Here is a 27255-nt window from a genome sequence, read left to right on the forward strand (position 1 = left end):
GTTTGCTGAGACAGTCTGATTAAAATCAGGACATAAAGTAGATATGAATTGATACCACTATGAGGTCAGTTTTTGTGGACCTTTTGAGTCACCATTCAGATTGCAACTTTCATTAATCTGAAAGTGAAACCTTCACTCAAAACATTGTCATTAACAATAATTATCCCTAATATGTTTAATCTGATAGACTAATAAATCTTTATGGATCAAGAATTGTAAAGATCACCAGAACGTGAACATGAATGTATATCAATGCCTGTAAGATCTACTTGTTACATGTAGGTTTTATTGTCAATCAGATTGAGATTTGAGGTCACATTGCTTACTGCAAATACACTCTTGCAATATCAGCTTTTTTAATTCAAAAGGTGTTTATATGTAAGGGTTACTCTTACAGCCTGCATATGAAGGGATGTATGTTTATACTAATCTCTCTAGGCTGCCGTACCTTTTGCATAATACTAAAACATAATTATATTTTTCTTAGAGTCTCCTTTAGTGTATGCCATAAGAAGCAAGTTCTTCTGATCAAACAGTGAATCATAAAACAATTAAAGATGAATGATGCAATGTAGTTGAACCTACTTTTTTTGAGGCAGCTGTCATTGGTAAAAATTAAAACTGAACTAGTGAACTGGAATCTACTTTTTTCAGGCAGCTTTCATTGATCACTCTCAAAATTACTAGAGTAACACAAGTTTCCAGTAGAGTGCAGAGAAGATCTAAAAATAACCTTTTGTTTATTATTACTTTTGAAATATTTACTGGATTTTTACATAGATAACTCTTTTCATTAAAAGTTGCCTTTGTACGTGCGTGGTATATTTTTTGAATTATTTACATCAAGAAAACTTGTTAATACATTTTCTACAATAGATAAGCAATACCTTTGAGGAATTTAGGTTCATTTTTGTCCAAAGATGATGATAGTAAAGTTCAGGTGTAAACCTTGTGCCCATTGGATGTTTCTTCAATTTCAGGTATAATTCCAGGGAGAACCCCATCACCAGGAATACAGATGATGTCCCCAAAGTAAGTTAGTGACTGCATTAAAAGACATACTGAAATAGATCAAAGATAAATAACTACAAAACATTTTTGGCTGGAATAAATTAATTAAAGAGGAGGATATGAGCAAAAGTTGTAATAGTGTACAGACAGCTATTTCAGTTCCCATAGGTAATAATACTTTTTCAATTACTACACTTTCATGGTAATATTAATAAAATATTTTTGCATCCTATGAATGATCAATCCAAGAGGAACTATTCAAATGGTGAATATGATAATTTTGTATGCATTGTTTTGAGTAAAGTGTCTTTGTCAGTATCCAATGTAAATATCTGGCCCCATGAGACATACATGTGATTGAAAAAGGACACTAAACCAGTCTATTTCAAAATTGTGTATGTAGATTGGCATCTTAATCAGCAGGATTTACTATGAACTTAAATTGTACACATCTTTTAACGGAATTGAAAACAAAACAAGTGCATTTTTTCTCTATGTATTTTGTTTATGGTAAAATAATACAACAGCACCTTTGAAAATGAATCAGATTCTGATGGCAGTATAACAATAATAATTAATGAATTTTAGTCAGGGTATTGTCATTTAAATGAAAAAGGTAAAATTGTATATTTTATAGTAAACTGCAAAGAATTTTAAATCTAGAAGCATTTTAATTTTTCCTAACAAGTTTCCTTCCTGGTAACTACTAATTACTTTCATTGTGATTGATATGTTTCACACCTGACAGGCTGCTCTATGCAGTGGTGTTTAATTATACTGGTAACATGATTTATTGTCCCATATATTGTTTTACATGAAATGCACAAACTCAGGCCCATGTACTATCATTACCTAGCATGAAATACACAGTCTCAGGACCTTTATTGCCCCATGTACTGTCCTTACCTTACATGAAATACACAAACTCAGGACCTTTGTTGTCCCATGTACTATCCTTACATTTCATGAAATACACAATCTCAGGACCTTTATTGTCCCATGCACTGTCCTTACCTTGCATGAAATACACAAAATCAGGACCTTTGTTGTCCCATCCACTATCCTTACCTTGCATGAAATGCACAAACTCGGGACCTTTGTTGTCCCATGTACTAATTTTATCTTGAATAAGATACACAAACTCAGGACCTTTATTACTTGCCTGCAAACACTTAAACTCTTGATTTCCAAGCATTCTTGAGGACAGGGGTATAGAGTGCTGTGGGAATGCATTGGAATGGCATTCCCTTTTATTGCACTTGCCATTGTCCCCCTGCTTCTGAGATACATGCATTATCTCACTTATTTACTGTGTTCTGTCACTTCTTTAATTAGCACTGCACCATAGATTGAACATGTAATATTTCATAGCCAGTGGACTTTAACATTTAGCGTGTTTCCTTATTTTGACATGAATTGGCAGATAAAATTGGAGCTGCAAGCTTGAAATACACGATAACACTTAGCAAGATTCAAAATTAAACTATGTTTGGTTTTTGGGTTTTGTGGGTATAATGCAATTTTTCAGCACGTGATGTTGTACTTGGCAGCCATTATTTTTGGTAGAGAAAAAGCAGTCAGTATAACTCTCGAAATTGTAATAATAATGTAATCAGTTTACAACTTTACATCACTGTACCAATATCTGCACTGGTGGAACAGTCATGTCACTATTAGACTCATTCTGGTTTTATTAAAGTGTAGATAGAACATGTAAAAATACCAATTTAGTCAATTTGTTTTATTAATATTTACATTTCAAAAGTGGTAAATTTCAAGTATAAATTGGTATGAGCAGTAGAAAGCCAGTAAAATGGTATTTCTGTCCTACCACTGGTAGAATCACATGTATGAGTGAGATCTCCCTGTTTACGTCCAGTATTAGCTGTGTGGTGACAGCAATAAGATGCAAATGGTGTAGGACACAAGCCTAAAGTTGTGTGAATATTTACTGAGACATAGGCCACTTCTGAAAAATTGTGTTCATTTTTTAAATAATTATTTTCAGTCAGAAAACAACATGCATTCATTGAAAATATGGTGCTTAATATACCACCTTACATAGACTTTGTAGCTCATAAAATAATGAGTTGTCATGACCATAAGTCACAAAGAATCTGTATATTGTTGTACATTGAATCTATATGATAATTTACACAACCTTAGATTTTTTTCTTGATCAGTGTCTTTTCATTATAATGCACATGCAGGAGAACCCTGCTGTAACACATTTCATTATAACTTGAATTCAGATATGACATAATTCTATAATGAACCTTGATTTTATTTTTTGGATGTCTCTTATTTCTGGACACAAAGAAAGCATCAGCTAAGCCGGCATACAATAAATTTAGTTAAGTTTCTGAAACCTATACTTACAGATCATAAATAATGATCATAAGCAGCAACAATTAATTTCCATTGTGCATGAGGTTAACTGTTATATCATTTGGCAGGTAGTAAAATTATTACTATATGTTTGACTTGGGTAAAATCACTCTTACTATACTGCAGTTGGGTAAATAATGTAGTCAGCAGTTACTGACCACAACAACTGTTTTATAGTTGGGTTTTCCTGTATGGCATTGAATGTTACATTTATACTTTGCTGAGCAGCACATTATGGTTATAGATATCCTTCTATGTAGTATGACTGAGTTTAGGTTATGATTCACTTAATAATGATTTTGGCTAGGTAGACTTTATGATTTTTATGCAATAATCAGATTTTGGAGGTAATATTGGTGATCTGAATAGCAAGTGATTTGTGACCATATGTCTAATGTCTTTGAAGGATTGCCGTTGAGACTACCAATCAGTCAGCCTTAGATATTGGTCAGGCGTCTTCCTGCAGATGTGATTGAAATTTTTATACATGCATTGTTAGCACTTGAGTCAGGAATATAATAAAGGCCTTGCTGTAAAGATTGATACCCAAAAATTGTGAAAAAAAAGTGGTTTTGATAATAGAGTTTAGTTGATGATAAAATGTAAAGTGAGAATGGCAAAATTGCAGTAATGCATGTCGGATAAAAAGTCTCATAAACATCTAAATTTTCATGCTTAAATGGGACAGGGTGTGCTATATGACAAAATAGATTGAAGGTAGACAACATAGATCCAAACCTGCCCGGTGTATTAGGCTGCAGTAGATCAGGGTCCGTATTGTTTGCTGTTGGACCCGACTTAAATGTATGAATATACAGTATACACAATTTTCTCCCTTTTTTCAGCAGTGGAGGATCCAATTACTGATCTGTGTAGTACAGATATATATGATATATCTATCTTTTCAGGTCAGTTCCCCATCCAATTCCACTCAGCGAGACAGGACTGGAGACTCCTACTTGATTTATTTGCATATTGTGTGTTTATGGGTTGGTAATTCATACAAGTATTGTAATTGTCAACATTTGAAAAGTTAGCTTTATGTATATTAACACCACTTTTAATGAGGAATGCAGGTGTAACCATACTTCTCCCAAAATAAATAGATAAAGCAGATTTTTGAAGATAACCCCATCCCATAATTTTAAATTTTAAAAATGATTCTGTAATCTTTGTTTAAAAAAAGCATTTTATCTTTAATAACGATTACAAACTTACTTAGTCCAAAAACAAATAATAGGTAGGCCCTGTTTTATTTTCTCCATTTTCCCATGGGCAGGAATAATTTACTTGTATTTAAACTTTCTCAATACTTATCTAACATTCTACAGACCACGAAACTAATTTACAGTCAAGGGCAAAAATATTTTTGCTGAATATCCTTCACTTCTTCGTTTTGATCCACATATGCACTTATTCTCAAATTTCAGGCATATACTCCTTTTGTGAAACCTCTCATTACTTTAGAACCTTTAGTTATTTTAGCAAAGTATACATAACAAATGACAATGATATATTTCCTCATGCACTTCTTGGCATGCTTTCAACCAGACGACCTCATGTTGGAAAGTTTGTGTATTACATCACTTGTTTCAAAGCACTACTCAGATGTCTACTCTCCCTGTGACACTGTTGTACCGATAATCCGTTAAAAAATATTTTACAGAGCAACACCAGGAGTACATAGAAAATGTAAGCTTATAGGAAAAATTACATAAGGAAACTTAATTTAGCATTCCTAAAGTTTTTCTTCTTTTATCATAATTTTTTTTATTTTGAGACATTTTGTCTCAAAAGCTAAAATAATACATTTGGGAAAAACATGTTGTTATCATAATAAAATTGTTTACTTGTAAGTGAAAATGTTAGATTTAGCTTAAGGCCAGTTTTGAGTTGTTTTCTTTTAAAAAAATTATTTGCATTGTGGGATACAGAACATCAGTCCTTGAATATACTGGTTTAATATTTCAAAACTGTCTTGCATCCTTCATAACTTGAATATACTGGTTTAGTATTTCAAAACTGTCTTAACATCCTTTCTAGCTTGAATATTCTAGTTTAGTATTTCAAAACTGTCTTAACATCCTTCTTAACTTGAATATACTAGTTTAGTATTTCAAAACTGTCTTGCATCCTTCATAACTTGAATATACTAGTTTAATATTCAAAACTGTCTTAACATCCTTCTTAACTTGAATATACTGGTTTAGTACTTCAAAACTCTCTTAACAGCCTTCTTAACTTGAATATACTAGTTTAGTACTTCAAAACTCTCTTAACATCCTTCTTAACTTGAATATACTGATTTAGTACATCAAAACTGTCTTGCATCCTTCATAACTTGAATATACTGGTTTAGTACTTCTTAACTGTCTTGCATCCTTCATAACTTCTTTCCATAGAAGTGCAAACAATCAGGAACAGAGGGAAAAAAGTTGCAGGACAAAACTTTAATTTTAATTTATTATCATTCTTACCATCATCTACTAAGTAAGAAAATTATATAGGTCAGTATAAGTTACATATTAAGATTCTCTTTAAGGATGATTGACAATTTACTGTGAAAGTTCAAGTGCTTGTTATTAGATGGAAAATCATAATACTTTGATATAAATAAGACAACAAGTACTGAGGATGCTAATTTAATCATGAAATATGTTGTTCAAATATGTGTTTCTAGTAAATGCTGTACATACAAGTTATAATAACAAAGAACCACCTCAAAATCAGTGACTACAGCTCCACATGAAACTTTATATCACAGGACAGTATTCTAAACAGTTGTACAGATGGATTTAACTAATGGGACTTATATTGCCATCACATGCTGACTGGCTTTTTTATACTATGGCAGGAACTTGATTTGGCCCATCAAAATAGTTTTTATCTTTATGATGACTTGCTAACTGGAAAAATGGAGAATTAGTGAATACTGAGATATTTGGATGGTGCATAAAGTTTGTCACTGAAAGTTTTAATTTTCCTAAAGTTATTTTTTACTGTAACTCAGAAGTTAGCCAGTTCAGTGTAAAGCAACTCACTTATTTGTAGAGTGAAATTGTCTTCTAATAATTTAATTTTAAATCATCAGGCAGATAATTAATACTTTTCTGTAAATAAAATAATCCTCATCACCAAAACAAAGTAATTAATTTTGTTTAAAATATGTCAGATGAATTAGGTGAAAGTGTGTGGAAAAATAACAAAAGTGTTATAATGTATTGATTTGCACTTTGAAATATATAGGTGCTAACTATGCAGTGTTAAAGGTCAAAACCTGTATTATCCTTTTGATTTTCATGCCAAGACTTATTTTCCTTTTACATTTCAGGCAGCTTCCTAATCAGTAGAGCAGTCAGCACAGTTTTCATACAGTTCTTGCATTTGTTTTGATATTTAAATAAATTATTATTATTAATATCTGTTTTCTTTTATCCCTGTTCCACATGAAAAAACAATGTTTCTTTGATTATTGTATATATTTTTTTTTAAGTGGAATTTTCCATGTTCTTCTCTGGAGGTTTTTACACACAACAGATATTAATTACCCTTGCTTTTTGCATTAGAGGTTCATGGTATTACCAGTATACCAGAATGCTGACGGAGACCGAATGCTACAATCCTTATCTGGTTTCTTGAACAGTCCATTTAAGTAGAAAATTGTATCATTTGCATCCAGTATTTTCATTATCTAGGTTTGATATTTCTAAAACAAATTGAGCAACTAAAAAAGAGGACCTCTTGCATATTTGTTGTTGCAACTCTATGGTCTTAAACTAAGTAACAGAACTAGAGCAAAAGCCAAGAAGTTTTGTAAAATTCAACAAATAACGTATTTCCCAAGGATACAAAACGAAAATTTGAAAAGAACTTACAGTATTATGAGTTAAATCCCAAATAGTCCTAAAAGTTTTATCACAAGTCCCAAAAACTTCCAAATGAAATTCAGTAGTATTCTGAATGAATTCCATTTTTGAAAGTGTAGATGTGCCAATAGCCTCAAATGTGCTGATGTGCCAACATTCTTGATACATGATAATGATAAAATCCAAAATATCGTTAAATGGATTCACAATAATTCCTAAATAGTGATTTCATCCTAAATCAATAAGCACTTTGCAATTCCAGTTTATTTGAATAATTTAAATAAAACGTCTCAAATTAAAACTGAACACAACAATAAAGCTGATTCCACTTTGGATATTAAGATAGGAATGAGTAATTTTAATATAATCAACCTTAATGTAAAAACGTTTTTAAAAAATTGAGAACCAGGTGAGGATCTAAAGATCATTTCCAGAACATTCTAAATTATAAACAATCTTGTTTAGATCCACACTTCTCTGTTTTCTTAATGGAAATTTTCATCAAACTGTAAACAGTATTGCTTCTAGAAAATTCTAAGGTCAGAATCAAGGCTGTATCCAGAACTCAAACTTTGTAAATATGTTTTCTCTACATTATATTAAACATGTAGGACAAGCTCCTACCCTTGATTATAAATAAAGGTCAATCACAGAATATATATATATATATATATATATATATATATATATATATATATATATATATATATATATATATATATATATATATATAAAATCCAAAATTTATGAAATTATTGAGATTATCAAAAGTGGTGAACTACTTCACATCTGCTGCTCGAAAACATAGTCTTGCCCATGCAAATATAGCAAATTTTTTCACAGAGAAACTCCAGTCTGATTAAAAACAAATAAGTTGATAGGGTTTGGAACCCCCTGGTGACAATCAGGTTAGAACTTAAAAGTCAATGAAAGAAATGACTCAATCATGTGCGATTTGTTATATCCTTTAAAATCATTTAGAGTGGTACAAACAAACAGTAGGGTGTGTGAATACTGTAGACGGTGTTGTGCATATATGTACCACAGTTAACCCTCTGCCTCAATATAACAGCATGGGAAAATAGAAGACACCAACCTGTAGAACATACATGTCGTGATTATAAAATTGAAATTTAAGTAGATACTTCACTGAAACTATACACAGTGATATAAAGCAATTCCCCTCACAATAGAATTACTTATTATAGCATAATTCATTTTATACAGCAAAGTAATTGATCCCCTTTTAATTATATAGTAATGAAATTATGTGTATGATGTACTTCATTATACAGTGGTTTCACTATAAGGCAGAATATTTGAGCTTTTACAGACAGTGTGATAATGAAGGATTTTTGTATCATGGAGAAGTAATTTACCCCATACTACAGTAATTTCATCCCACACGTCATGGTCAGGGTCACTGCAAGGAAAATGCTAGTCTGTAACTTGTATTCTTGTCCAAATACAACTTTGGAACTGAATAATAATGCAAGCAGGCTTCATAGCTAAGATACTAATGGTAAACAACCAGAAAGGGATTATCTGCATGGAGAAGGGTTTGGGAGCATAATTTTACCTTTTGTTTTGGTGAGGGCTGGAAAAGAGAATATAGCACTAACATCATTCTGAAGTTAGAAATTAGCTTGATATTCTGTGATATCTCACACAACTAGATATGCCACATACAAATTTTGTCTTGTGAGATAAGAGCAGTCTAGCCTAGCATTTGAATTCAGTATTTCAGTCTGAGATACAGAAACTGTTGGTTGGTATGCAGCTAATTTTCTTGGGTTCCTGTCTCAGATCTAGCCATACAGAAACAACAGTTGAATCTAATAAGTTCAATGCTGCAGCCCTAGCAGCCAACAGACCTATTTGATGTCAGCACAAATTTTCCATGAGCTTAGGACTTGAACAGAATTCATTCAGATTTTTCTCTATTAAAAGCCATAATTTTCTTTATGAGTTTAATCACATGTAACCATTGGTTGTGCTGCCTTCATTTTAATAGCACCATTTATCCTTTATATCTCTATTCCAACCATTAATCCAATGAAGAGTACTCATGGTAGAGGTTGGATGTTTGTGCAATTCCTACTAGTAATTCTTTTTAGTAAAATATATTTCTGCAATGGTAATTACCCAGTCATATTACTATTAAAGCCCCACACCTCCCTACAGATATGAACATCCTTATTGATGTATTGCTCAGCTTAAACTGGTAAGCAAAAGTTTCTCTATGTGAAATATTGACATTTTCATCCTTTTGGGAGGGATGGATTAGTTAGGTAAAGCATATACCTAACTTTGATGTGATCAGATTACTATTCTCTAAAATAATCTATTATCAGATTTTCTTTCTAAAGAGAATGGAGATCTGTATACATAAATCGCTCATTTTTAAAACTAATTCTCTCTACATCAATAAAGTCATTGTAGTTACATGTACATCCCCAGTTTTGTCCATATTCTGTTAGTGGATTGTGTTCATAATAATTATTGTCACAGAAGATGGGTAAATAACACGTTTCAGATCTAGGTTCTGCGACTTTTTAACAATCTAATTTTTGCATAATGTAGACTTTCTTCCAATGAAGAGTATGATATTTATTGCTCTCACTTGCCTTTCATTTCTTTTCTTTTATATTTATTAGCTGTGTCAGTTGTTCATAAGAATACTTGTTATCTTTGTTTTATTTGTTGTTGCATACCAAAACAACTGTCACAACAAAGTGGTAGAGTTTAAAAGAAGAAGATGAAATTTCACATACTATCCAAACATACATATACCATCCAATACCCCATACACACTATCTAAAAACACCTTGCATTACTGTAGAATTTAAAAGATGAAATCTCATAAACATACTATCCATAACATCACCTTTACCATCCAAAACTCCATGTATACACACACAGACACACAATCCAAAAACATTTGATGATAATCCAAGCACAGCACATATAAAATGCAGCAACCGGTTTTGATTACTATCCAAAATTTATAAGAGTCTACCAGAATTTAATGTGAAAATAGATATCTACCATCTAAAACCCATACACACTATGAAAAACACCTTCTATTAGAGTTAAAAAGAATGAGATGAAATCACAAACATACTATCCTTCACATCACCTATACTATTCAACATCACACACACACACACCAGAATGCCTTGTGCAGTCTCTACACACCAACTATCGGACCAAATGGGGAAGGGCTGAAAAATAAACTACATGTAAGCCAACAACCATACTATCTGTCACATCATCTTAATATCAAATAATCTATACATGCTATCCACACCATCAATACTATCGAACAATCTATTAACATTATCCAAAATCCCTTTACTCCATATTTCAATGGTGTATATGTGTGTTTATCCAAAGTATAAACAGGAAAGACCAAGAGACAGTTACATTTTTTGGAGGCTATATTCTCATTTTTTGAAATCGCAATGAAAATTTCACAACACAACATTAAAGTCCATTGTCTTCTTCTTTCACTGTTTGTCTCTCCTTTTAAATTTCTTCACTGGCCATGGGTTGTTTTGCTGTCTTTTCTTGTCTGGATTTCTTGACAGGAATGGGTTCTTCATCTTCTGAAGACTTTTCCTCTTCCTGCTCGTTTCTTTTGTTTGTTCTATTTCTTTCTTAGGGCACTCTAATGACCAATGTCCTATCTCCTAAAAATTAGATATCTTGACCGTTGTCTCTCTTTTCTCCTGTCATTTCTTTGTGTTGATGTTGTGGGCATTCTGGAGCCCAATGTCATTTCTCCTGTTAGATGTAGTATCTTGATTTTTATGTAAAGAACATGAGCAGGCCATCTTCTTCTCTGAAGTATACTTTGGTATGACGCTTCTCAAAGCTCTGACCAGAAGAGTAAACCGTGTTTACTCTTAAGAACAGGCTGAAGATTTACTTCTATTTGAAAATCAAAGTTTTCAAAACAGGCAACACCCTTTCAAGTGCCAAGGTCAGAGTAGCTTCCGTCAACAATTTCATTCACTCATTGTTTAGTGAAGTGGATATGAACTTTAATAACAAACTGGTCATCAGCAGAATGGATACTTACCCTCACTGACCGTATCTAGAAAATCTCTTGAGGTATGGAAAAAAGGCCAAGAAGAAAGATCTGAGTACTTCCGTAGTATGGAAACATAACCTGTTAGAGAAGTTCAACGACACAGCACTGATTGCAGATGAGATTTACAATATTCACAACAGGACCGTTGAATCAAAATCAAACATCAACGTTTTTAGAACTGATGGATCATTTGCTTTTAGACATATGGTTGCATGACAAGTAGTTGTTAAATGGAGTGGATGTCCGCCTGAGACTGAATCTAAGCTGTATCATTTTTCTTTTGATAACTCCTGCTAACAAGTACAAAATGATCATTGAAGAAACCCGACTTTACATGCATGGCGTTGACGTTTTCCTAAAATGGGAAACAAGTCACAATGAGCAGAATGACAGCCAAATATCTGCTATGACAAGTGGAAATGTAAACCATCATCATTGCAACTGGACTCTGATCCAAGGTCGAGGATCATCTTTTCTAAGACAGTTACCCAAACGTTTAATCATCAGTATCGTCAGCAATACAGCCCTCAACGGCGCCCATGATAAAGGCCCTTTAAAGTTTAAATACTACAAAGTGTCCAAGATAGAAGTCGGTCAAGATGGTCAGACCAGAGCCTTCAAACTTAACTTTGATCAGAAAAATTACTTGTACCTGTATGAAGCCACGGGACAGTTAGGTGCCAACAGCAGTCATGGCGTTTTGTGCCATGATTATGCAGGAGACACGCTTTGTGGGACTTTGATTTCATTGCTGACAAAGGCAGCCACAAGGGACTTTTCCACCCTATAAAATACAGTCAACTTCTCGTGGAACATCAGTTTGCAGAAGCTTAAACCAACATGGTGAACGTCACTTCCAAACCCATCAGCAAAAGTTGAAGTAGAACTAAATTGCACGTTATTTATATTTGTATGGGGTGGAAAAGTAGAGAGAATAAAACGTGATATACTAGTTTCCCCAGAAAACAAGGGAGGACTAAACATGATACACATATTTTCATTCATTAGGTATATTAAGATAAGATGGGTTAAAAGATTGCTGGAAAAGGAAAATGGAACGTGGCAGAACCTAGTTATTACAACTATGCTCAGAAATAAAAAGGATATTTGGAATTTAGGGAGAAGGAAGTTAGAAGAATTTAGCAAGTTCATTAAAAACAGTTTTTGGAGAGATGTAATTTTGGCGGTATCTAATTGGAAAAAAGAACCGCAAAGTCCTAACGAGTATCTATCCATGAGTATTTTTGTCCCCCCTAAAATGTTCTACCAATAAAAATCCTGGACAGAAACAGGTTTTGAAATTCTGAATGATCTAGTAGATGATCATGGTAAGTTAATACCTTCTGAAATAATAAAACAAAAACCTAGAAGCGATGATTTCTTGAAATACTTCTCCTTAATATCCAAAATTCCAAAAACATGGAAAGGTGCCATAAAAAAACATTTAGTAATAATAATTTTGATAAGCAGGAGGATAAAATAATGAACTTGTGAAAACAAAATTCACTCAAGTTTGTTTACAAAGATCTTTTACAGGAAGCTAAAAGGCGAAGCAAGAAACTTGGATGCAAGTATTTAATGAAAATATAAGTAGTGAGGAGTGGTCTGAGATTTATAGCCGAGCGAAATGCTGTACCAAGGATATCAAGTTGATCTCTGTTAACTTTAAATTAATCCATATGATAATCGCTACTAATGATATTCTGAAAAGAATTAACATATTAGATGACAACAAATGTACTTTCAGTAAGAGTGAAAATGAAAGTATTGAGCATCTCTTTTATGATTGCAGTATTACTTCACATTTTTGGTACCGTTTTATTGAAGTTTTTGCACCTTTTTGCCCAAATATTGTACATCTGTCCAAAAAAGAAACATTCGTAGGAAGTGAACAACTGGACAGTTTTTGTAATTTCCTGCTTATTTTTGCAAAATATTATATTTATACTTGCAGATTCAATATAAAAAATCCTTCTATTTTTGCTTTCAAGCAAATAATAATAATAATAATAATAATAATAATCATAAAGACTTTATTTAGAGGAGGTAACTCACTTAGTTACAGAACTAATCTACCTTGAGGCCTTCTATCTGTTATGTACAATATATACAGTATATACAACATGATGTGAAGAGTCTGGCTTGACACTAAATAATTAAGTAATTTTAAAATTCAAAGTATCAAGCCTGGAACACATTCACAGGCATCACTGAAAACATATATATATAAAACATAAAATGTAATCCTGCATTGAAATATTCAGCTATGAAAATAATGTAAAATTACAGAAAAGCAGGCAGTATTTTTTGTACTAGAACTGTTCAATTTTCTAAAGATTTCATCCATTTAAGACATTGACTGAAAAGATGAAATGCTAGGAGCCTGCCTTATGTCACTGGGAATGTTGTTCCATACCAGTGGACCAGTATATTGAAAACTTTTTTTAAACAATTCCTTCTTTGGCCTTGGTATAATATAATCTTTTCTTCTTATGGACCTTAAATTTGGAGTGCCATCAGCATCTCTTTGGTGAAAGATATTGCTTAGATAGACAGGAATGGCTTTTCTGGATTCTTTATACATCAATTTGGCCTTTCTAAGAAATATTCTTTCATGTATTGTTAAAATCTTTATATTATTCATTGCATCCTGAAAATAGTCTATACTTTGATCTAGAATTAAATGGCAAGCCCTCTTTTGGAGTCTTAAAAGTGTTGTTATGTTTGAATTAGAGGTATTACCCCAAATTACATTACAGTAGTCCAGATATGGCTGAATGTAACTTTTATAAAAGATGACCCTATACTGAAGAGGAATGTATGTTTTGATTTTCCTCAATAGCCAAAGATAAGAGTTAACCTTTTTTGAAATATGTTTAATGTGAATAGACCAAGTAAGATTGTTATCCACGAATACACCAAGAATTTTATCTTGAGAGGTCATATTGAGGCTCACATTGTCGAATAGAACCTGGAGTTTGTCGCTATCTAGCCTTGCTCGTTTTTGTTGTGTTGTAACTAGTAGGGCTTTCGTTTTTTTCTCTATTTATGATCATACTGTCTTCCTTGCACCATACTTGAAGTCTGTTGAAAGCATCTTGTAAGTTATTTTCAAGTACTGTTTTGGTTTTACCAATCTCAGACAGTGTAGTATCATCTGCATAAAGGTCAGTGGAAGAAATTGAAGTTCCAATCTTAAGAGGTAAATCATTGATAAATAGTATGAATAAGAGAGGCCCAAGGATAGAGCCTTGTGGTACTCCACAATTAATATTTTTACTTTCAGAAAGTTGACCATTTAAAGATACTTTTTGCACTCTATCGGTTAAGTAAGAAGTAAACCAGTTTAGGGAGTTTTCACTGCATTGATAGATTTTTAGTTTTTCAAGCAAAATTTCAGGGTCTACAAGATCAAAAGCTTTACCAAAAACAACCATAATAGTGCCTACCATTTCTCCTTGATCAAATGCTTTCAGCCATTTATCAATCAAAGATACAAGTGCAGTTTCACAGGAGTGATTCTGGCGAAAGCTAGACTGATTATCATGAATAAGATTATAATAGTTGCAATGCATAAGAACATTGAAAAATACACTGCAAAGGTAAATGAAAAAGAGGACCAATTTCGTCAAAAATGGACCTCAATAACGAACATGTAACTTGTCTCTGACTTGATGGTAAACAGAAACAAAATACTGCAATATCACAAAGTCCATGTCACCTAGATTGTGTGCCATATGCATGTGTGCATGCATGTGTGTTTCTTCTTTCTCTGTAGATTATATTTATTATCCCTAGATTAACTGATAACCAGAAATGTTTGATTGTAAGGCGACCTTGGGATGGTTCCCTGACCCAGTGGTCAACCTATTACCGGGTTAATAAAAAGAAAACATTAAAAAAAAACATTAAAAAAAACAAAACATGGTGAACGTGGTCTTGTATGCAGAATTTGAGAATACTCCAGAAATCAACAGCTTGTGAGAAGTGATTCTATGCTATTGAAAGCTACAGAACAAGGGAAAGCAACAGAAGAGAAAGACAAAGAGACAGATATGTTGCAGAGATGGTCAGAACATGATCCACATTTAATCCCCTTTTATGCTTTGAGTTTAACAGAAATCATTAAAGTGCTCATGCTTGATGATCATTCATGTGTAGAGTGGTTAACAAATGAATACTTGAAAGGGATACTTTATTTACTTGGGGTAGGGTTGGTATTCTTTTTCAATTCTAGCATTACTTTGTTAGCTTTTTGTTAAAAACATCTATAAAATATATCTTAAAGTCCCATGCACTCCACATATATTTACCACTGAAATGTAGTATGCATTCTCTTAAATTAATCCGATTTTCTAATTTTTAAGAGAACACTCTAGCATTTAGTTTAGTAACGTTTCAAACCGTTGCTCCTTGACAGTTTGCTGCTTTGACTATTTTGAAGTAGTAGAGAGAAACATTAAAACAGAATGCTAAGGTATTTTTGTATGCAACTACATTAGAATCTAAAAACCTTTTACAATCTTGATAAAGGTTCAGACCATACTATGTTGATTTCTTTTAAGGCAATGTCTTGCTCTAGGCCCAATCAATGATTCTTTCAATCTCGATTATTATTGTTCTCATACCCTGTACAGGATTTTCTTTTAAACAAAAAAAAACAAAAAAACTATGATTTGACTCAAATTGGCATTTGTGTACATCTATTTTACTATCCTTATTAAGGTGAGAAATGGTTCGATAATTTTTCTGGTTGGCAGTATATGTTGATCATGGTTTTGAATCTGAAATTAGGTTACCAATTGTGTTGCGAACATAGTTACGTAAACTTTTAACTTTTCTTTTAATTTCTGCACTTTTATGTTCAGATTTTGTGCTTAATCTTTCCTGTAATCTTACAGCTTTGGAATTAATTTTGTTCCTTTTTATGGTCTAATTTCCTATGTTTATTTTGAATACAGGGCATTAAATGATCACTCTTGTTAAAACTGTAGCAGTCAAACATGATTATTTAATTTCCCCCATCTGCTTCTCTTAGATCCTCTAGGTTTCATGACTTTCCAAAATATTAGAATACAGAAAAGTCAGCGGTTTCGGATCTCATAGTATCAGAATTTTCTTTCACAAATAAAAATTATTTTCTACATTTGGTCCAATGCAATAGAAGCAATGAGATAATGCATGTAACTAAATCGGTCAGGTGAATGAATATAAGAAAATCGGTCTGGTATTGCAGTCGGATAGAAGACAAATACATATATATTTCTGCCTCTTGTTGGAAAGTTAACTTCAGGAATATTTGTTCTAATTCATATTTTTTCATTATGTCATTCAGTAATTGTCTGTCTTAGTTACTAACTTGGATGGTCTGCACCATTTGCAGCAAGGAACTAGTCACCGCCTGGTCGTTATTCTTGACCCTGTACAATATATATTGAGCCAGCAGAGGGAAGAATTTACACGTTTTATTAGCTGACTGCAACTAACAAAATTACTGCATAAAATTAATGATCCTGTTGTAATTGGTTCTGTGCAGCAACCAGTGCAGACCCAGTGTAGTCTGGCTCCGTACCATTACAAATCGACCCCACTACCGGTTTTTCAAAGTATTTGCTTGGCACAATTATTGTCTAGCTGAGAATAACATATTCCTTTTAAACCATAAGGCAGGCTTGACCCTAGGGCAAGGCAAACAAGGCAACCGCCTTGGGCACCGTACTTTGAGGAAATCAACTCCGCAATGCAATTGTTTTGCTTGGGGCCCTGCACATCGCTTGCTACCTTGGGCCCCGCACATCTCAGGACTGGGCCTGCCATAAGGTAAGATAAGATTTATTTAAAGTAGGCATTATTTAAAACTACATTCAACACTAGTTTTAATAAGATTTTTTTTAACCGACATTATATAAGAAATAATAAAGATATAATATGAAACGTGACTTGTAAGACATACAAACACAACATAATGCATAGATAAAAATTGGACAAAGCACACACCGCATGGAAATATAAGCACTCAAAACATTTTTAAAGACATTAACTAAAAGTGAATGTATTGTTTGGGTAAATTAAAAACCATTAAGTTGGGATAATTTACAGATTTTAGGAAAAACGTGTTACTAAAAATTATTAGGTAATATCTGATATTCAGACTATGGAGTTAACATTGTACATATGCATAAGACAGGACAAATGGAACAAAACTAAGAGATATTAGCCTTTCGTCATCATGGCAGGAGCGTGGGGTGGTGGTGGTTGCAAATATTTCATTTATAGTCCTTATCATTCAAGGATAAAATAAATGATCCAAATCAATCCAAAATTGATCTTTACAGAGATAATGTAGCTCATGTCATAGCATGGCAGTTGCATATGTAAAAGAGTTTTTGCCATATGTTGAGGTTTTCTTTCTTAGGAATCTAACAAGTATTTGAATATCTAAAATGTATTTATTGTGTTTTAAAACCTAGTAAATCACCCAGTCTGATTAAAATCAAATCTCCAATGTCTTCCGTGAAGGCTTATGTGTCATGTTCTGGTGACCTTTGAATTTGCCAATGGAAATGCAACTTTCAGAAATTTGAAATTGAATCTAGCCATTTTGCACATGTTGATCCTCTTCAGCCATGCTGCTCAGTCTCCCAAACGCAAAGGTTGGCTGATAAAATTAGCAATTATGGTAATAATATAGGTCTCCAGAACATGACCCATATTGTTTCTAGAAAAACAAGATTATATAGTCCTCTACTTGACCTCAGGTCACAATTAGCATTATATATATTTTTTTAAATCCCCAACTATTAACTATTTAAAAATAACCTTCTTGAAGGTTCCTGATGTTTACAAAATAAATTCTTTGTTATAATTAGAATATAAAATGTGATAAACACGATGTCCTTGAGTCTGGCCAAGATAATAATCCTAATAGTTAACCAGTAGTCTTAAGAAATTATTTGCTATGTATTAGTTGTTTACAGAATACAAACTAGTTCAGTAAATCAGGTAAGTAGCAAACGAACTTGATTTTGGACAAGCTTAAGTTCAACATACAATATTTTAATATAGCATATAATAAAATAAATAAATAAAACAACCTAAAAACAATGGAATTTAAATATGTATAACATCTGGCATCCATGACCTTTACGAAAAGTACCCAAATGTTTGATACAGATATTCTCAAAAAGTACCCAACTGTATTTCATTTGATTTCTTGAACAGTTTAGATATGATGGGTAGAATGATGAAACGTCTATAGTTACCTTTAGCAAGGATTGTTCTTTCTGAAAATCGGAACTGCTTGAGCTTTATTCAGACGATCAGGAAAATATTTGATTGTAAGTGTTGTTAGTTAAATCTGTAACATGTGACCAACATCTTATAAATTTCAAACCAAACCATGTTCCATCTGCGCAAGTTGTTTTAATTTGGAAAAATAATGTAGTCAGCGGCGAGTGCAATGAAGAAAACAAATGCTATTTTTACTCGACAGGGCAGAATAGATTAGACTCTAGGGTGCATGATGCATGCTTGTAATATGATTAACATTCAGAAACATTGCCGGACTAAACCCTGTGGAGGACATTAGGCAGTCGAAATCTTGGCCTCCCTCCCCCTCGCTAATTATCTCCTAATAACGTTTTATCAATATTATTTTGATCCTTTGTATCGGGGTCCCAAGGCCGGTGCCTACTCTGCCTATTTGGTAATCTGGCACTGTTCTGAAAGAATTTGTAATGTAGACAATAATAATAATAATAATAGATTTTGTTACAAATGCAACACAGATATTTTCTAAATATTAATGTAAATGCCTGATGCACGTATAAATCATTATTATAAATGATTTATTTTAAAATCTGATTAAATTTCTTTTTTTAAATAAATAATGATGATAGTATCAGCCATTATTTTACAATATTGTTTTTTATTTTTTATTGTATTCATCGCTGATCTGGTAAAAATAAACAACTGAATGTTTTAATTATTAGTTATTTATCATGCATGTGTATGTGGTTCTTTCTATCTCCAATAATAATAATAATAATAATAATAATAATAATTTTACTTGCTCTTTTAAATGTAGTCGTGACACTGACATTTAAAATGAAATGTAATTATGAATTTTTCAAAAATATTACAAAACGTTTTCTTTTATTCAGATTAATTTTAATCTTAAATTCATGAATGTGTGTAGTACTAATATTAGTACCCTTACTCCAACCTCATGGACAGGGTACTAACATGAGCATATACGTGTCAATGGAGCAAACTTGGTGTGATTCACACCCGGCGCACTTTTGACCTAATATCAACAATTGATTGAATGTAGTTGTTTGTCTGCATCATTTGATGTGATCTACATTTAACGTAATTGGTTGAATGAGATTTTATTTAACGTATCTTTCATTATTTCCGATTTGTCCGTAACGATATTCACTGCGTATCTTATGTGTATATATTAGACTTTAAGAGAGCTCTTTTCTTAAAGTTAAAAACAGACGAACTTCCGAATTCTACAAAGTTGTAGCTTTTCTTCGAAATTTACCCAAGAATGAGTCGTTCTGGGGCTGAAATTCAGTCAAAGTAAGCATATCATTGTAATTTCTCTTGAGAAAAATATAATTCGTTTAATTCCAAGATTTAACAATATATTGTGTATTATTATTATCCACTTGATTATAGTTTCATGCATAGACTTGCCCGGTCCTATGCAAGATGAGGACCCTTTGCTTATAACAGGGACGAGTTGGCCCGTCTTCGTTATATCAGGATCTACTTCTTGCATTGTAAGACTGGGATGTGCCAATAATGAGGCACAATAAAACTGTCGAGTACAACTCTTGTCAGAGTTTTTCAAAGTATTGGAAACTGAATTTCATCAGTCCGCATAAATAATTTTTCGCACTGTATGTACTTATTCGCAAACAAAAACCCCAAAGCAATAACAACAAAAACAACCAACCTTATAATTAAAATAATTTTAATTTGCTTGTTAAGCTGTCAGGTACTAATTTTATTTATGGTCGATGCTTCATGACAATTCATTTGAGCTCAATACAGAAATGCAGTATGCCAAATGTACTTGTATAATAATAATAATGTCTATTCTAGAATGAGGTACAGAAGATATTTCTCATAAATCCAGCTAAAATAAACATCACATTGTGCGTAAATTGCACATTATATTTTCCACCAATCATTTTTTTTTAAATTGAAATACTTTTATATTGCGAGAAGTCCCTTTTTCAAATGGAGCCAGGAATTTCACCTCTACATTTACAGTTTTAGAATAGACCTAGGCTGATAAATTAGACCAAACCTATAATGATATTGACTGTCAGTTTAGAGGCTAATATTGCCTATTCATTAAAACCTGCAATAATCTGCAGGCACTTTTGCATGCACACTTCGGTGTACATTTTATAAACTTACCATTATTTCTCATGGCCATTGAGCTACCATTAGCTGAAGGATGTTTTTGGCAATATGTTCATACTTTTTCCAGATAAAATCCCATGTTTGGTGACCTGTAAATCCATATGAAATAGTGCAACCCACTGTCTTCTGGCCATTTTGAATTTTGCACTATATATGGCCGTTACCATTTAATACTGGTAAGCATCAAAACTATGCAAGTGTGTTCCAGAAAGACTTGCATGCAACAGAGTTGCACATTTTAATAAACAGGTGACCTACATATTGTCTAGCAGTATCAACACAGATTTGGAGGTTTGATTTATTGGACTAGAATACCCTGAATAATGCTTAGACCATGTGGCATCAAGCTGTCTTACTTAAGCTTTCATTTCTGATAATTTTATATAACATATGTATCCTTCACAAAAAAACGAAAGGAAAGTGCTTTAAATTTGTTTTAACAGATATGTCAAAAAAACTTTATATGGTTGTACCACAGTGAATTAAAGCACTTAACTGTGTAATAACTTGATGCACTTTGCAGTTTAAAAAGAGCATGAATGTATAATGCAATAATGTCTGACAAAATCAGATGAAAATTGAGTTTTATTTGAAAGTATTGCTTTTGCAATTTGCATGTGGCTTTATAGATTGATGGGTTGTTGTTACAATGTTTTCTATCTTGCTAACAGCTACTGCACTTTATGATTACCTGCATTTTAGAGAAAATTGCCAGCTGCACATCCAAGTATTCTCAGATTTAAATTCAGTTTGATTTGGGATAATACACAGAAAGAAACAAAATCTTGGACTAAAAGCACATTCCAAGCAAGATGTTACAAGTTCTAAACTCAAAGCAATATCCAAATTTTTTTAATGCTTCTTTTGTATTTTTATGTTCAAACTTTCTTTTAAATTAGCTCATCCCAAATTTTTAAAAAAATATTCTTTTTGTTTTATTTTGTCCTTGGATGGGCAATTAATATAGCTGAAGGACTTAAAAAGTGGCTTACATAAAAATTTATCTTGGAATTAATTCTTATGCCAAAAATGCCATTTACATTTCATCATCAATATTTTATGTCATAAATATTTTGTTTTATTTTGTAATTAATATATTATGTCACAAATATTTTGCTTTATTGCCTTGCTGATTAACTTACAGTGAAGAAAACCAGAAAGATAGAACTCATAATTTTCTGGCTGCCTCTTTAAAAAGTATCAGGCCTCCCTCAGTTCCTGGCCGAATGTAAGTCCAGAGTGTGATTTTACCCTGTGTTCTATGTTCGGTTGTAGACTCATCGCACTCACATCTTGTTAAGTACAGTCTAGTCTCATTTAGCATATATACTCTCCTATAAGCCAACTAATTTAGGAAAAAAATAAAGGCCTGGAAGAAGGGGAATCAGCTTATCCATAAGCCAGTGTGTAAACCTGACAGTTTCTAGGTCTTTTTGTTGACTGCTGTAATGGCTGTAAATCTTGGGATAAGAAACAATCATTTTTTCCATGTCCTAAGACATAGGCATGTACAAAAAGTAAATTCTGATGACCCGACAATTATTAAACTGTTATAAAGTACTATGATTGATTTTGTTATTATTTTGCATGTACATATTTTCTAATTTCTCCAACACGAACTTAAACAAAGTTAAATACAAACTTTGTAATTCGTTGGCTGGTTGAGTTTACCTGTGAGATCATGCTGATCAATAACGTACAGTACTTACACAGTGCAAAGCGTGCATAGCGTCACCTAAATCCTTATTTATTCCCAAACATAGATGCAGATTTTGCTTTATTCATTGTTTCGACCAAACTGCATTCATCTAGGTAACATTTAAGCTAGTCCTTAATAGCTGTTTCAATTACGTTGAATCACGCGCTCATGAGTTACTCATTTTGAATGATATAAGCGATTCTACAAATTGAGGTAATATTTTTAAAAAGGTATGCATGTTTATTTGTGCAAGGCACATAACCATCATAATTTACATGTTCACGAAGATTAGTAATAATAAAGACCAAAATTCTCATAGGGATGAACTAAGATCAACATCAATCAATTTTCCTTTTGTGTTTTAGCTGAACAAACATAACTTTCCACACAATGGAAAGCTTGATGTTTTGGTGTCTCCTACATTGATAGTCAGCGAATATGTCTTTCGTTTTGCGACAGCAGTACATGCCAGTTAATCATTAAAACCCTGAGACTGGCTTGTGATAAGAGAGAATTTTGACTGGTAACTATACCAGTTTAACATTGGTATATATGGTATAAAATGCCAGGTGTTCACTCGTGTAAGTTTCTTTCATGGGAATGGAGCTATAACATATGGAGTTAAAGCATTTGTAGTATGATTATTTGGATTGAAATTGTTGATGATTTTATTGTTGTGGTTTACTTTTTTGTTCTGGCTTATTTTTTATTTTTTTTATTACTTTAGAGGTAAAAAAAATCATTAATTTACGTGAATAATGTTTAAACTTAACATTCTATTTAGCTAAGAAGTGCATTCTTTATACTAAAATAATTATTTTGTCAAAACAATAATTCACAGGTGATACAACGGAACATGTAGGACTTTTCTTGTTTAGAAGAAATGAAAATCAAAGACATAATATAATAATCAGGAGTTCTCTGCACAAATCGGAAGATATTATGAAATTGGGAGGTAAGCATGGAGCTACCACAAAAATCAAGAGTTTTTTTCCTCCTGGCGTGAAAGTTGACAGGTATGGTGTAAGGTCGTTTACATCAAAGCAAACTACAACTCAGCTTTTATGGTACTAGCATAATTTGCAATGCATTATTTCCAAAATTTTATTATTGTATTTTGGAGATATCATAAAAGTTGAGCGCAATGGTGCCCATTATTTGACTCCAAGGGATGTACTTAATTCAACGTGTAATCAAAGCTACAATGTACATGTGGTGGCGCCATTATGAAAATACGTTCAGTAGCCTAATTGCAAGTGTTGAATTGAACCGTATTGTTTGTTTATTGTGTTGTCATACTATGATTACATTTTAATGAGTTTAGGTATTTACAATTTCAAAGCAAAGTAAAAATGTAATTACCGGTGCAATGATAAAAAATGTCCACTTCAATAATGCATACACAAACAATAATCGAGTCAAAAGGGAGAGGTGGTGTTACAGGAACTTGCGATTGCTAAATTCTTGTCATCATTTGATCAAATTATACACAAATCTAAATTAGGCAGAAACAGTAAGAAAACAGAAAATCAAATTTCTTTTCAAACATGTTTATACCATTTCTTTTTAATAATCATCCATGCCAACCTCAATATAAGTATACATGTAATTTTTAAAAATAAAAGTTTGCCTAAAAAAATGCATTTAGAATTTATGTCATGCATCTTGAGATGCCTCGGAGTTGTAAGTTGGCTTATATGTGGGTCATGCACTTTTTAGTGTTTATACCTGTTCAGTTTTGGGGGTAGGCTTATACGTGAACAGGCTTATACACGAGTATATATGGTATCTGTTAAACCAGTTCTGTGATTTTGTAATATGGCCGAACTTTTGGATCAATAGATCAGTATCACCCTTCAGTTCATTATATTCTTTCAATTTGTATTTCTATGTAAATACAACAGTAAATATTATAGATGTTTGATTGATTAGACAATGATCTTAAGCTATACTGCAGAACCTGTCTTGTGACTCATACCTGTCTGCCGACAAAAAGTGGTCTCTCAAAGCAGGTGGTTTCATTACAGATCAGATTCAAAATACTATATGATTCATTATTTAGTGCACAGAGAATGTGGTATCTTAAAAGCATGATCTTTCATGGCATTGGTCGTGCAAGGTAAGTTGTAGTGGACTTGCCACATGCAGTGGGGGAGGTGTGGATTAGTGGGTGGTTAGTCTTGTATAGTTAGGAAAAATCTAGTATCACCTTTATCTGCAGCTGCTGATGCAGACTGATTTCCTATTTCTGAATAAATGATACCCAGTTTTATTACTTATCTGATTTCCCAAATGCTAATTCCTTTCTTTGATGCATCCTGATTTATGCAAATAATATATGTAGTTCTTTCTCAGTGGTATACGTCTTATTGCTTTTAAGATAATTCATCTTGATATTTTTCACATGCATTTTGTTGTGAAATCAGTTAATCTGTGTTGTTTGCTAACTCTGCCATAATAATAATAACACTAGAAAAGACTAAAAGTCGATTCCATGGGTTCTTCATGAACTTTCAGCTAACTGCATAGGGGATTTCTTAAGATTTTGGTTACTAAAGAACATAACACCATTGAAACCACTTTTGCAACAAGAATTACTTGTTGATGACTGACTTGTAAAGGTAGCTATTATTTGGAAATATCACACTCATTGACATAAAGATATTCCACCCATCAGCCCATGTAAATGTGCACAGATATTCTAGAACCGTAATGCACTTAGTTGGTGAGGCTACATCATCAGGACAGTGGGACATGTGGTTCATGATTAACTGAGCAAAACATGTTGAAATTCTTCATTGCAGATTGAATATTATTTATTCATTGCCATTATCCACAGGGATCTCTCTAGCTCGGAAAACCATTGGGTCTTTATGATTTGCCAATGGCCCACTGCACTGTATAAAGCAAAAGTTGAGAACAATTTTTAAGGGGCCACTAAGGAAATATTAGGGACATTAATAGATGCATATCCTTTGTTTTCATGCATGGAATTTAAATTTGACCAATTTCTGATACATGAAAGATTCTTTTAAATTTGATGGGACAAGTTTCACTTAATATTGTTCTTGCAGGAAATAAAAGTACGTCCATTTAAAAATGAATAAAGTTTAACTCTTTTTATTATACATGTACTTTTCTTGCAGATTAATCCTGGCCCATACCAGGGAGATCTCTGAAAATTTAAGTTGATTTTAAGCATTTTTGAATAAGTTTATTTGGTAAAATCCCCGTCTTTTTTGTATGAGTTAGGCCAAAAATATAAAAATATGCGTGGTTTTGGTAAGGTGTGAAAAAATATATGGTAGGAATGTCAGTACTCATTGTTTGTTTTTATTAGGTTTTTATCCAGTTCTTGTTAATTTCATGTCACAGTATCCAATCTAAAGATATTAGTTCATATATATGAAAAAGAGAGCACAATTGATACTAATTTTTTGTGTGCGAATATGATAAATATCATTTTCATAGAGTCATAGTTATGGAGTCATGGTTACATGTAAATGTTTCTTTGGCCTTAGTATGCTTTCCATTTGGAAATTGTTGACAAAGTATTCATATTTTTTACCTACATGTAAGATACCAAATCGATAGTCTTTCCTTGATCAGACATTTTCACGGAAGCAAAATTAAAATGTACATGATGCATTTCATCATTTATCTCCAAACCTGTATCAAAAATAGGAATATTTTTTAATGTTATCTATTGTGTTTATTTAAAGTGCTTACCAGTACATTTAATTGAAGATATTATGGAATTATGTATCATCTTTTGAATTTATAATGTAATTTTTGGTTTTAGTGACTAAACAGTTATATTTTAAATCCTTTAATTCAATGGTTAGTACTATAATAGTAAAAGTACATGTATACTTTGTCGTATGTGTGCATGTGTGATTTAGATTCTTAACGTAGCTTTAACAATTGTTCAGTCATATCGCTATTATGCCTGCAGTGTGGCAGTTTATAGTGATGTCTAGCACTTGGTCATCATGCCGGACATTTAGCATGAGGTCCCACCCAGTCACATTATCCTGACACCAGGCCAACCAGTCCTAACACTAACCTCTTAATGCTGAGCGCCAAGTGAGGCAGCTGTTAGTATCATTTTTGTAAGTCGTTGGTATGACTCTGCCAGGGTTCGAACCCGCATCCGAGGCTGACACTCTAACCACTATGCCTCCGGAGTGGTCATACTTTGGTATAAGAGTTCCATTCATGACAAGGCTATTGTAAAGGTGCTAAGGTCAAATCAACATCTAAGCAGGTCAAGAATGATATGAGTATGAATGTGGGTCACATTAACAAAGCGTGTAATTCAAAGTGCAATAGCCCTATGGAGAACTAACGTGCATGCTCTTGCATTTGCTTGGTTCAATGAGATTTGAAGGTCAGAACTGGACTGTTTGTATATTTTGATGACAGTTCTATTATGAAAGGGAAAAATACAGTTCAGATTATTCTAATAATTATTGTGAATCAGAGATTGTTTGTTTGAAACACAAATGGATACTATATAATGACCATATGCATCACTTATTTTATTCATGTGCAGTTGCGCCAATGTTCATAAAAGTCATTGAGGAAACTAGTGAGTTACAGTTACATGTTCATTTTATATAGCCAAGAGGATAATCAGTGATTTAAACAGTCAGTACTTTGGGATTATGTGATTATATTGAAGGACTTGAATATTTAACTAATTACATAGGATTATGTAAAACTTTCAAGGACTTCACAGATATTCTTCATTT

At 32.7% G+C, this 27255-nt stretch overlaps 2 protein-coding genes across 3 annotated transcripts in view; both read left to right on the forward strand.

Moving 5' to 3' along the window:
• Positions 1–1036, forward strand: part of LOC149787289 (uncharacterized) — an 85634-nt gene extending 84598 nt beyond the window's left edge. The window contains exon 13 of the mRNA XM_089978364.1: positions 981–1036. Coding sequence (XP_089834490.1) covers positions 981–1036 — 56 coding nt within the window. The remainder of the gene's footprint in view (positions 1–980) is intronic.
• Positions 1037–19832: 18796 nt separating this feature from the next.
• LOC149787290 (CBY1-interacting BAR domain-containing protein 1-A-like) overlaps positions 19833–27255 on the forward strand; it is a 54800-nt gene continuing 47377 nt past the window's right edge. For both annotated transcript variants that reach the window (XR_016425147.1, XM_089977826.1), the window contains exon 1: positions 19833–19947. Coding sequence is in view for 1 of the 2 variants with exons in the window: in XM_089977826.1 (XP_089833952.1) it covers positions 19916–19947 (32 nt within the window). In the remaining variant the exon portion in view is untranslated. The remainder of the gene's footprint in view (positions 19948–27255) is intronic.

This window comes from Sinohyriopsis cumingii, chromosome 12 (assembly GCF_028554795.1).
Source record: "Sinohyriopsis cumingii isolate HCF-2022 chromosome 12, ASM2855479v2, whole genome shotgun sequence".
In the NCBI taxonomy this organism is placed as follows: Eukaryota; Metazoa; Mollusca; class Bivalvia; order Unionida; family Unionidae; genus Sinohyriopsis; species Sinohyriopsis cumingii.